General features: G+C 33.7%; 1 protein-coding gene across 5 annotated transcripts in view; it reads left to right on the top strand.

The window, feature by feature from the left end:
• Nucleotides 1-12811, top strand: part of LOC110830630 (cholesterol transporter ABCA5) — a 47869-nt gene extending 35058 nt beyond the window's left edge. For all 5 annotated transcript variants that reach the window (XM_087356517.1, XM_087356518.1, XM_087356514.1 and 2 more), the window contains exons 26-31: nucleotides 90-326; nucleotides 714-874; nucleotides 1056-1263; nucleotides 2075-2166; nucleotides 3248-3495; nucleotides 3731-12811. In XM_087356517.1, coding sequence (XP_087212643.1) covers nucleotides 90-326; nucleotides 714-874; nucleotides 1056-1263; nucleotides 2075-2166; nucleotides 3248-3495; nucleotides 3731-3831 — 1047 coding nt within the window. In that variant the 3' untranslated portion in view covers nucleotides 3832-12811. The remainder of the gene's footprint in view (nucleotides 1-89; nucleotides 327-713; nucleotides 875-1055; nucleotides 1264-2074; nucleotides 2167-3247; nucleotides 3496-3730) is intronic.
• Nucleotides 12812-13508: the final 697 nt, after the last annotated feature.

Below are 13508 nucleotides of genomic sequence, written 5' to 3'. Positions count from 1 at the left end.
AGTATGCAAATGGTAAAAAGTATTATTTGTATCCATTGATCTGTCAGTATAGTTGCAATTCTGTAACTCGTTTCTGTTCTGATTTTCAGAACCTGCGCAAGGAATACCAGAAGCTGATGATGAAAGTTTGTTGTGGAGGTACTGACAATAGCTGCTGCTGTATAAAGGGAGATGGCACTATTGATACCCATACCAAAGTGGCTGTGCGCAACCTGTCATTGGCTGTGGATGCTGGAGAAGTATTTGGGTTGCTCGGACATAATGGTGCAGGCAAGACAACAACAATGAAGATCATGATAGCAGAGGAAGCAGCTACAAAAGGCAGAGTAAGCATTTTCTTAATCATTATTACTAACAGCAGTTGAGAGGTTTGTGTGGGAAGATACCTATCCTTCTAACCCATACATTGCCATATATTTAAGTTGCCATTTAAACCCTTTGGACAGACACTTTTACTACCCACAAAGGATAAAAGGATTACCATATTCTGCCCCCCTCCCAATCACCCTGCATACTGGTGTGAAAGGTGCACTATGATATAAGAAGTAAGTATTCACTGTTTGTACATCACAAACCTTTAGTACGACGGAAAGGATGATTTTAGGGTGTATTCTTCAGAGAAAAGAAAATGTCTTAAATGTTTGCAAATATGGCGTACATTCCACTTTCTCATTGCTTGAGCCATAATACAGAATGTTTGATTGTGGAATTAGGTTCAGATCGGTGGACATAACATCACTTCCAACATCGCTGATGCTTTCCAACTGATGGGTTACTGCCCACAGCATGATGCACAGTGGAAGAACATCACAGTAAGGGAGCACCTCGAATGTTATGCAGCCATTCGTGGTGTTCCACCCAGTGATATAAACAGGTAAGTTAACATGAATGTGTCTGTATGTCTTCAAAGTTACAGAAATTTCAACACAATTTTACATTCAACATAATCATACTTTGCTTCTTATTCTGCTTGGGTGGATATCATTAAGATTAAATATGAACTTTAGAGGTGTTATGTTGAGAAATTAGTTCACTGAAATGTGTTTGTGCTTCAGGGTGGTAGACTTGTATCTAGCAGGGCTACAAATACATGAACATGCTGGGAAACAAAGCCAACATTGTTCTGGAGGAACGAGGCGTAAACTGAGTTTTGCCATGGCTATGGTTGGTGGTCCATGTGTGGTGCTGATGGATGAACCCAGCACAGGCATGGATCCTCGATCCAAGAGGTTCCTGTGGGACACTATCCTTGCAAGCTTCCAGGTAAATCTTCATGAGGGAATTGACATTATTCTTATTTTGTCAATTTCTTTGTTTTATTAATACACAACTTTTTTGTGTAAATTTTATAATTTTTGTACTTGAAGCATTCAATTATAAAACTTCTTATCAGAAGATGATGCTTCTGTATACAGGGAAGTAAATGAACTTTGTGATGAAAGCACTTGAAGAATCAGCTTTGCATATAGTGAAAGTTTGCCGTTGGATTCTATCCTTTGCCTTTCCAGCCCAGCTTAATTCCTCGAACCTATTTCTGAAAGAACTGTTTCAATACTGTCCTGATTATGCATAGGTTTACTAGGTGATTTCAACAGAAATTGTCTGTATTTTGTTTTAATTTGCTCCAAGTTTGCTCCATGTTAGTTTCTTGTCATTTCAGCTGTGAACTCAGAGTAAGGTTCAGGATGAAACAGTGTGTGCATACAGGCATAATCACACAGTGTATGTAAAATGAATAATTCATTTTTTATAGTTTGCATGGCCTAAGTCAGACGGTGAGTTAGTTCCATGACATGCTCTGAAATAGGCAAGTAATTGAAAGGTAAAATGAGGAGAGGAAGGATGTTCCAGAATCATGAATTATATTTCTGTGCTTCTTGTCTGATAATTACTGGGAATTCCTTCTTTCTTTTCTCTGTCATAAACTCAGGATTTCTCTTAGCTGACCACACTTGTATCCCTTGCATTTGGACCCTTCACCCCCAAAGGGTATGAAGACCCTCAATTCTGAACCTCCGCTGAAGTGTGAGGGCAGTAAATTTAAATGAAACTAATATGTGCATTATGTTGACAGGGAGCCCGTGGTGCTATCCTCACAACACACTCTATGGAGGAGGCTGATGCTCTTTGTTCTAGAGTTGGTATTATGGTGAAGGGTGAACTCAGGTAAATGTGAAAGTTTTAATATTCTTCTAAACAATCAAAATCAGCATGGGATTTGAAATATATACACATATAATTGGCAAGACAGAAATAACATAAGAGAACAAATAATGACATTAAAACAAACCTACCACTTTTGTCATTATACTGGCAATTATTTATAATTTATTTTTCCAGATGCATTTCAGCCCCATGAGGCTATCCTCCGGGGCTCTATATTTGGTTGGAACTTACATGTTAAATGTATAGTCATAGAATTATAAAATGTCACAACTAAGTCATCTTCTACATTAAAACACAATTAAATGTTTTGTAAATATAAGCTAAAATACTGTGTACATATTTTTGAGTACACCTATATCAACAGTCATACTACATTATGTCTTGGAATATTGTTGCACTTTATGTTCACTACATAGATGTTATTTCACTTGTAGTGGAATTGAAAGTTGTATTTTATGCACTACTTGCAGCACTTTCAGTGTCTGGATATTCTGTTTGTTTTGCAGAACTTAATATTATTAATTGTTGATTCTGAGTTGGTGCCTTGTATAAATTAAACTACAAACTTGTGGCAATCTGCAGACCACTGGTTGAGAAACTCTGCATTAGATATATGTGGTTTTGCAAATCTGATTCTGACCACTGCCACTAATACTGAAATAGATAGGAAGGGGAGTGCTACATCCGTCAGTGTGATGGCAGCTGGTCATTGGGAATGGGAGCAGAGCCAGTTCCCAAAACCTTACATATATTTTGCATACCTCAGACAGAGGACATTTCCTGTACTTCATGCAGAAAATTAGAGGGAAAAGTCTCCTTGTCCTTCTTCTAGGATTATTCTAATTTTATATGGGTCAGTGGCCAAAACGTCTTTTGTCTGTTCTTCCTTCTCACTGTCTTTCCTCTTTGATTTCTTGCCAGCTTTTCCCTCTTTTCTTGATGTCTTCTGGAACCTGGCTTAACCATCTTATTCTGCTTTGTACCATGGACCTCCTTTTTTCAATTTATATAGAAAATGAAAGTAACAGAAGAAAATGGAACAGTTTCTTCTTGTTACTGTTGAAAATTTGTAAATGTGCAGGTGTATTGGATCCACACAACATTTGAAGAACTTATATGGAGCTGGCTATACATTGGAGATGAAACTCAGAGGAGGAGATCGAACACCGACAACACCATCATCCGATCGTCACTGTGATCTCAAAGAGTTTGTTGCTGGCTTGTTCCCCGATGCAACTCTAGAAGAGAGTTTTGCAGATAGGCTAATGTTTAGTGTTCCCCAGCATGCTGTCACCTCATTGGCCGAATGCTTCTCACAGCTTGAGACAGGTAAAAGTTATGCATGTACATATGTTAATTTGTCATTCAGAAGAATAGGATCTTAAGGGAATATGTTTTGACAATTAAAAGTTAATTATATTTATTCAGGATTGGATGTGTGTGTGCAGGTGTTTGTACTACAGGATTTGAATCATGTTCTGGTACCAAGTATTTGGTTAAATTTCTACTTTATAAATTTTTTTGCATGAATAGTTACTGACATGTTCTTATTTATAACTTACAGCAAAATCAGAACTTGACATTGAGGAATACAGCTTTAGTCAGACAACTCTTGAACAGGTGTTCCTAAAATTCGCTCACTATGATGAGGTGAATGGTGACTAAGAGACGAGAGTGGAACATTGTTGAATACTGACAGGTTTCAAATTGGCTAAAGAAGGGGGTCAGTAATTGGCATCAAGACTTATGTTCACCAAGCAACTGGTACATCTTGGAAACAAGAAGGCAGTGAATTGATTCTGTCTACCTCGTTGTGAGCAGTGCAGTGATGAATTGTACAATTATTTTACTTTCCACTAGATTGAAATAAGAGTGAATGTGTTTGACAAAACCATTCTTGGGGTATTTTAAGTGAAAGTGGAGTTATGATACACCATGTTGAGAGATTTAGGAAGAAAATAATTTCTTTCATAATTCTTAATGTTTTGTTTTGAGGGAAGAAAAACAGTAGACTGTAATAACAGGGATTATCTAGTTTGCTGTAATTTTGTTAAGACTCTTGTTTGAATTGTTTTGGTGGAATGAGTGCCTGAAAGAAAGTGATTCAATGTGTCCATAAATGAGACAGCCTCAGAAGCTGTGTTGTTGCATGATAATTTTCCTTGCTTGCTTATATGACTAGTGCTGATGTATTCCATTATGACTTCATACTTAAATAGAAGCCTTAAATAGATCCCACATGATTATAAACCTGACTATGTGGGTAAAAACATTTTGCAGACATGTAAATGGCTCTCTTAATATCCAAAATTATGGAAATTTTCAGATATGAAATATCAGTTTTATAAAACACAGGTTGCTTTCTTCATGGTATTAAAAATTATGTTGTTCATCAATCTATTTAAATGTAGAAGTTATAAGTGACTATGTACATTGGTAGGAATTATATCTGACAATGTACTGAAATGTGACAGTAAGGTTTTCCCTCCTTAACCTTTATTGGTCGTGCTACACAGTATAAACATAATCCTGCTGGCTAAGCCTCGTAATAGTGCACTGTTAAACCATTAAACCTCAGAGTTAAAGTCAAACTGGCAGCTCCATGATGCAGGGTTTTGAATCCACCATTATTGTACAATAAAGGTTAAAAATTAGGTTATACAGAATGCAGTACTTGCCATCATGTAATACACAAAAGAAACTGTACAAGATTGTTAATTTGTATTGCCTTCATCTCATTTAGATGAAAATTCTTGTACTACATTTTCTTCCGTTGTGCATTTTTGGACCTTTATGTTGGTAACTGCAGAACAGGCTGCATGCAGACTTTGCTTTAGGATGGAAAAGTGGACCTCAAGTCACAGCCACTGTGAAGTGGGGAACTGTAACTCCTAGTCTTGTATTTGAAATTGATCGTAGCAGTTTTGCCTCTCATTTTCATCTCACCTCCTCTCATACAGGAGGACTCTCAGTGATCTGCTCTGAATGATAACAGTGAACATTCTTTAAAGACTAAAAGTGGGGCAGAAGTTATCATATTTTGAATATGAGGGCTCTAGTTAAGCATATAAAAATCTTAAATTTTATTGAATGGAATACATTTCTTGTTATCATATAATGACTTCTGAATATGTAATAGGACTCAATATTTTTATATACCGGAACCAAAGAAATGGAAGGTAAAAAGAAGAGAGAGAGAGAATATATCTTTCTTAATATTAAATAAATGTTTAATAAGTATCTGATTAAAGTATTATTATAACTTGAGTTCTTATCATTATGGAATGAAATATAATCTGCTAGCCCATTGTAGTTTGATTTACAATGTTATTTTTATATTACTATGCAGGCTTTGTCATCATCACCACCATCTTCATTATAGCTCTTGGCTTGTTCCACTTACAAAGACTAAAACCGTTCCTTCCGAACTTTGTGCTTATTAAAATGATTCAGTTCTGAAGAATATTAATCCTTTAGAGATATGTTAACACTTGTTTTCTTGTGGGATTTGAGGTTTTAATGGTGGTGAGTCTGAAGATTGCTGTCTTCTGGGTTGTTGCTCTGTGTGGTCTGGTAGATGTCCACCAACGTTTCAGAGGTCATGCTACTTCCATCATCAGGGTGATGACGGAGGCAGCCTGACCTCTGAAACGTTGGTGGACATCTACCAGACTATGCGGCGCAACAACCCAGAAGACAGCAGTCTTCACTTATTTTCTTGTATGTTAGCATGTAAATATTTAAGAAAACAAAGTAAAACCATGTATATCTGTATGGTATAGCCCAGAGCAAAGGCCCACAATAACAATGAAAAATATTCCCCTGGATATCTGTTCTGTACAGAGATCTTTCTGGTAAGTTTCTTTCTCTGGATTCTCAGCTGGTGAGATTTCAGGTATTCAAGGAGACAAACTTATGGACTGTGTTCTTCTGGATTAGAATATTTCTCTGAAATGTTGGCAGATGCCTACGAAACATTACTACCCATAGGACCACTGTCCAACTTCTGGAGAAAATTCATGGTGTGAAAAACATTTCTGTCTACCATTTATATGTATTTGCTTCTCTCTTTCACATTTATCATGTTATGCTTAAAGATATATGCCTATAATCAATAGTTTGGTTTTTAATTATCAAAAAGTAAAACTGAATGGTAGTTACTGTGTGGAAAAAACAGCTAAATTAGAATAAAGCACATACAGAAATAATGTCCAGTACTTTCCTAAATTTGAAACTAAGTACTGTATTTCATCCACATTGAACTCTTTAATTGAGAATGTGACCGGAAATTATGCTGATGATAAGTCAGTTGTCATTTTCTGGCTTGAGAAACTTCTATAAAGAAACAATCATGCCCAATACTTTTCTCCATCTTTTAGACTTATTGGACTTCATTTTGTAAAAATAAAATTTCTTGCAGGAGTTAATGCTTCTATTTATAGTTATTTCCTTCCAAGCAAAGGCAATATAATTTACTTATTAGTCATGTAATAAATATATTTTATGAACATTAGAAAATAATTTTAATGTATTGCATATCACTAAGCTGTGTCTTATGACATTTTATGGACTTTGTTTTATGAGCTGGTAACATAACTTTGTATAGGATTTGAGGTTTTCATGGCGGTGAATATGAAGATGTCTGTCTTCTGGGTTGTAGTGCCCAGTAGTCTGGTAAGAATTTACTGACGTTTCAGAGGTCCTTGCTGCTTCCATCATCACCCTGATGATGGAGGCAGCAAGGACCTCTGAAATGTTGGTAAAATTCTACCAGATAACATGGTGCAACAACCCAGAAGACAACCATGTTCAATGTAACTTTAAATAGCGAAGTATTTCTGAATACTGACATGAGAAATATTTGAGTTCCATGAATCATACTATGGTGTCTGGTTACCTGAACTGTCACCTATAACTAAAGAGGTACTGGATTCAACTTTTTGATAATCTGATTCTTGTTTGTTAGCATTGTTGAAGTGTATATAAGTTTTAATCTTCAAGGTAGGGGTTCAACTATAAGAAAATAGAGTGATATTAAGTACTGTGTAATCCAGTGCAATCACATAAAAAAATCTTTTTGTGCTATAAAAGTAATGCAAACTTCAGGAAGAAGATCACAACCAATTTGAAGAATAAATTCAACTTGTTAAGTAGTTTGTAAATTAGCCTAAGCCTGTTCTAATGGAAAAAAAATAATAATGTCTTTATTTGTACAAGTGATGTACTAATGCCAGCAGGACTGGAACTGACGTGTAATTCAGAGAATTTGCAAATGAAGACAAATTATATAATCTAAAAATAATGTTACCAAAAATGTTTACATTTCCTTCTTCTCACATGGTTCTATAAGAGTCAGGTTGTACTTTTGTTTTTAGTTTGGAAAGAGCACAAAAGTATTATGTGTCACTTTTATGTGAATGTATGTATCATGTAAATAATACATAAGCTGTGAAAAGTGAAATTGACAATGTCTATGATAATATAATGTTGCACATGTAATGTGAAATTACATATTTCTTGGTCTAAAAAACAGAGATGTGTAATTTAATCTCCTCAAAATATTATTTGGAAAGAATGTGCCTGAATTACATGATGAATGTGGTAGATGTATTATAAAAATTGATAATCAGTATCTGTGCACTTTTCTGATTTTTACAGTTGCAAATGGAAATTTTGCATGGTATTAGAAGAAAATAAAAAAATAAGTTATTTAACCTGAAATTTTAGGGTTGTTCACTAAACAAATACTCATATTAGAGGGGAATATGTGTGTGCTAATAGTTTTCATTAAAATTAATCAGGGTGGATTATTTGAAAAATTGAATGCAAATTCATGTGCTATTTAACTAGCCCCAAACTTTTAGTTCTCATGTTTATTTCATTTAGAAACTGACCACAAGAATATGTAAATACAAGTACAAAGAAGAAAGATGAAAATAGACAGGTTTACAAATGTGTGAAAATCATGTGAATTGTGTAGAACTTACCTAAGTATATGTACAAACTGATTTACTAAGTTCCTTGATTTGTTACACAGGAAAATATTTTGTAGCTTGAATGTTAAAAATAAGTACTGTCTGCATGCCAAGAGAAGTCCACTGGGTAACTGGAGAAGGAGGTTATCTTACTGTGCGTGCTCACTCCACCTATTTATATTCCGAAAACATTGTACTCCAATAATACCCAGTACTTCAGTGCACTATATATACAAACAGTGTTGCCAAGGTGGATTCATGTTTTGTGAAAGAGTACAGAGTAGCCGTTCATGCTTACCCCAATTCCAGCAGATTTCTCATGGCATGCGTACAATATTTTATAAAAAATTCAATCATTTTATTTATCAGAATCAATGTTGAATAGGACTTCCATTTTCCTTTGGTTGATGGTTGATAAGATGTTATCCTGTGATACAAATGGCCACATTTAAATTGTTATTGTACAAAAACCAAAGAGAACCATTTAAGTCCTTGGAGTTATTGCAATACAGAAGGGAAAATAGCATCACAAGATGACACCTGATCAGCCATCAACTGATGGAAGAGATAGGAGCTGTAATCTAAGAAAATGGGGTTCTTTTTCAACATTGATTCAGATAAAGTTTAATTGAGTTATAAATAGGATATTAATTTTAATGTTAAAATGGAAATTATGCTTCTGTGTAATAAATTAACAAAACTGAATACATCTTTTTATACACATACTTAGGTATGTTCTATACAACTTACATGAGTTTCATTCAAGTCCATGTAGCCATTCATTTAACTACATTTTAAAAGAACAATTTTTTTTCATCCTTCTGTCCCACTTGTAATATTAAAAATCACATTGTATGTAATAATGTAGCAGGTACATCACGACACAAATCATGTTGTTCTACTGATTTTCAGTATGTTCATATATTAGATGAATAACTTGAGTGATACAAGATTCCTGTATGGATGAAAATAACAGCTGTTTTAAATTTTTTCCAAGTTATCTGAGTGAATGCAGGTTGTTTTTTAAACTGCCATGAATTTATATTCCATAATGGAAAACTTCCAAAAAATTATATATGGTAGAAGGTGTGAAGTCCCATTCAAATCCAGTTGGCAGTGAAACTGGAAATTTCAAATAATTATACAAGGAACATTATTGAACATAGGAAATCAATGTGATATTAAAGCTCTCAATAAAAATCTTCACAAGAGCTAGAATTTTTGGTATTTTTCCCCATACTATTTTATTATAAAACATGAATGCTAATAATTTATATAAAACATGATGGGCTTTTCTCTGAAAAGTGGTGTATGATTTGATTGGTTGTCGGCTATTAATGAGTCTAATTTCCCTACCTGTTGAATTTTAATTTATCTGCACTTCCATGTATTTTACAAACTCAGTCTAACCAAACATGTTTCATTATTCATATTGAACAATAATTTGGACTCAAAAACTGACTAAATTAGACACAACTGCTGCCATATAACAGCAACTTTAAATCTTATAATGAAATTCCAAGTACTTAAAATTGTAATCTGTCTGTGAAGAGTTTACAAACAAATGTTGTACTGACTGTGATGTTCCTCTCAAAGCTGTTTCAGAAACACTGAGCTGGAAGAAAGTTTAGATTCTTTGTAACATGTATTGCATAATAGAAATATGTGCACAAAAACTGTCACATTCAGAAAGAACTTGACTTCCTAATACTTATGAGTCAAAGTCAACTGTATGAGGAAGGAAGTGTGTGCAGTATAAGGTGGTTGTCCATTAATCTGCAGTTGATACAAAGGACACCTGAATAATTTTCTTTTAACTTAGCAACAGAAACAAGTTCCATTATCAGCATTTTTAATTAATTTGGCCAGTAAAGAGATGTTATTAAAGATTTTATTACAGATTCAAGCAGCCTTAATGACTGAGGGTGCTATCTTTCACATGGTACATGTAGATAGGTATTTTTTCTCTACAGCAGGATTTGCTATACTTGTTAAGGAAGACAGGGTGATGTAATATGATTCCTCTTTGGACCATAACAGAGCAGTGGAAATTTTTCTGGAATGAAGAGTTTGAATAAAAAATGCTGTGCGTGTCTAATGTTATTCCTGTATTTGCTAGTCTTAATTGTACAGGTTGTTGTTTTCTTGTTAATGTAACTGATTTGATCCACTTGGATACCATTTAGATTGCAGTGCTGTTCAAGGGAGTGAGAATTATCTATGTAGTTGTGTGAAGGAGATATCAGTTAATTTCTAGACAAGTTTTGATACTGTATAATAACCAGTATTTGTTATTACAGTGTTTTAGTTTTAGTTTTCAATGTTATTTGACCCTACATACAGGACAGGGGTGGCCACATTGTTTAAATTTCATACACAGATCTGTTCATTGCGTAAAAATTAACACATGTGCATAAATATACCTGTAATAGTTTTATTTGGATGTATTATGTCCATCTAAACATTACACTAATGAACACACTAGAAGTTGTGACATTCTGTATGGCATTAAAAATACAAGACATTCCATTTAAAACACAACCCTAACCACAAAAATATTTGTAAATAAATTGTTTGTTAGTTTTTATTTGTTAGGAAGAACTTGCAGGAGAGCTTTACAGCAGGTTCTGAGAATGTTCACTACCTTCTTGAATACACTATGTTCATACTTGCACAGCTTTTGCATAATTGGCAGTGGCATAATAGAGTAACCTTGACTTGAATGTCAGCGGAGAGAGAGTTACAGGGGTGTGGACCAGCTTCTGGTTTCATTTTTATACTGTAATGCATGGATGTTGGGTTGCATTTTAAATGGTATATCCTGTAAATATCTGATAGTTTTATTCCCTTCTTCAAAGGAAGAGTAATAGTTTGAGGATACCACTGTATGATCCTCAGTCAGAACTTCTTTATTACCTTCCTTATTACCTACTTGTTGACTTTTCGTGTCCATGATACATATGATAATTATGAATTTGAAATATTCCATTTTCAGATATACTAGTTGCATATTTATATATCTTTGTTCTTTTCTTTATCCAAAAGTGAAATAAATATTTTGTCTTTTCTGTAATGAAGGAAGTAATAAAGTTATTATTTTTCAGTGTTCGAAAAATCTAAGTTTCTGACAAAAAATTGATGTGTTAAAAATAGATATAGGTTTAAAGCATAAGCAGTGGCTATGCAAATGGCTGTGTATTTGTAATTTACCAATGCCTTGTTGTTTCATGATGATTCTATTTGTTATAAGTTTGTTTTATTTATATGTTTTGTATTTTGGGCAGCTAAGCTTTCAGAGCAACTGAAACATTACATTAGTATTGTGTTGGTACACTAATTGTAATATGAAGGTATGTTATGGCAAAAGATTATCTTGAAGGAATTGATTGCTTTGTAGTTGGAAAAGAATATATAAATTAATTTCAGCTAACAGTACTTTCCATATGTGGAGGATAATGTATATATTTAAATTTTTATGTATATTTAAGCAACAAACGTATGATATATTTACTTACATAACAAGAAATCATGCAAATTCTGGACTTGTGTAGAGGTGTAAGTGGAGTTACAAAGCATCGAAGATATTCAAGTATACAGGAAAGATAGCATTTTTAGATTAAAAGCTAGTATTTACCTTCTTAAAATTAAGATATGAAGTGGTGTAGAAAGATTGGTTCAGTTTGCTGTTCTAAATCATCCATTCCGCAGTAATAGTTGAAAGTAGTACACACTGTGAACATGTAAAACTAGTTTCAAATGGCTCTGTGAGTTTTGTTTGAACAATGTAGGCTATTTAATAGTTAAGACAAACTAATAAAGAAAGATTAAAAGAAAACAAGGAAGCTGGAGTTTTTGAAACTAGCTACTTTATAAGCTGCACAAATTACTGTCAGTCTTTTTGCTATATAGAGTACTAAAAAATTGCTTATTGCATCATATTTTCACTCCAGTCAGTTGTTAGTGCTTTCTGACTAGGAAACTATGGTTACGTAATGGCCATTCATTTTTAATTTACAAGATAGATATAGAGAAATGAGAAATCTCTTCATGTAGTTGATATAAAATATTCTTGGGAGAAGAAAAAACATGAAATTATAATAGTCTGCAGAACTTGCTAATGCTACACATAAATGGGTACATATATTTTTATATTTAGTTTCCGATTTCTTCATTGATAATAATATTAATACTTGAGCCACAAAAATCAATAGTTTGTAAAATATATTTATTTCAGCTTTCTGCGATGTCAATTACAATGCACTGTTTATGAAATCTTGTGCAATTCATTTTTGTAATGTATCAGTTTATGGTATACAGAAAAAGAAACTATTCCTGTTCTAAAGCCATGCCCCTTGTATCATAAAGTTACTTTATATTTTTAAAATGTTATATTCTGTTTATTTTCTTAATTTAAAATTTTACTGCTCTCATCTTCTGCTGCTTTTACACCAGTAAAATTGTGTGATTATTGAGAACACAAGAATTTTGGGCCCCATGATTAATTATTTTAAATTTAACATACTAGAATAGTTTTACTCTTGTCTCTAATATAGACTGATCACCTGAAGAGTATGCATATTCAAATATGAATGGTCTGATTTGTAAAACTGAATTTTTATAAAAATTATTCTGATCATTTTTAAGAATTACATATTGGTTTCTTAATATAATTACTGAGTAGTATTATAAACATTAACTTTGCTGTTTCTTCATATTTCTGCCTCACTTCCATCAAGGTGAGAGTAAACCTATCATCTTATTTCCATGTATTTAATTTGTTATAAAATACCCCTGAAGTAATTTTGTTTGTTACAACTTCTGGCAATTCCAAGCAATTTAAAGTTATTTTTTAACAGTAGGTGTTTAATGTTGCCTGAGGGGAAGAGACCGTTGGGGAGACCTAGACGGGAGGATGTCAGGCAGGATCTACAGGAGATAGGAGTTGAAGGAGACTGGATTTTGTTGGCCCAGGACAGGGTCTGGTGGAGGGCTTTGGTTAAATCGGTGATGAACTTTGGAGTTCGGTAAGCCATCTAGGTAGTTAGTTAGGTGTCTAATGCTATCAAAGTATATAGTCAGTTGTCTTCTTTATTTGTGCAAATATGTCTGTAATTTTATTAATCTGGCAATTGGTTTTGGGTAGGAGTAAAAAGCATACAGATTCATTCTCCTATACACACTGGCACAATTTTGGTCTTCCACATATCATATATAGATATTCCAACACTACCTAAGTCTTCCACAAAAGTTATTAATTTTGATGAATACTCTCTTCATATAATTTTACTGTGAAAATTAAAATGAAACAGTCTAAGTTTAAACTTGGTAAATGTGCCAACTTATTTCCATATGTAAAACTAATTTATC

The sequence above is a fragment of the Zootermopsis nevadensis genome, unplaced genomic scaffold, assembly GCF_977971745.1.
Source record: "Zootermopsis nevadensis isolate Lab colony 2312 unplaced genomic scaffold, Znev_1.0 Znev_ptg000027l, whole genome shotgun sequence".
NCBI lineage: Eukaryota > Metazoa > Arthropoda > Insecta > Blattodea > Termopsidae > Zootermopsis > Zootermopsis nevadensis.
This window is presented reverse-complemented; position numbering and strand designations above follow the sequence as displayed.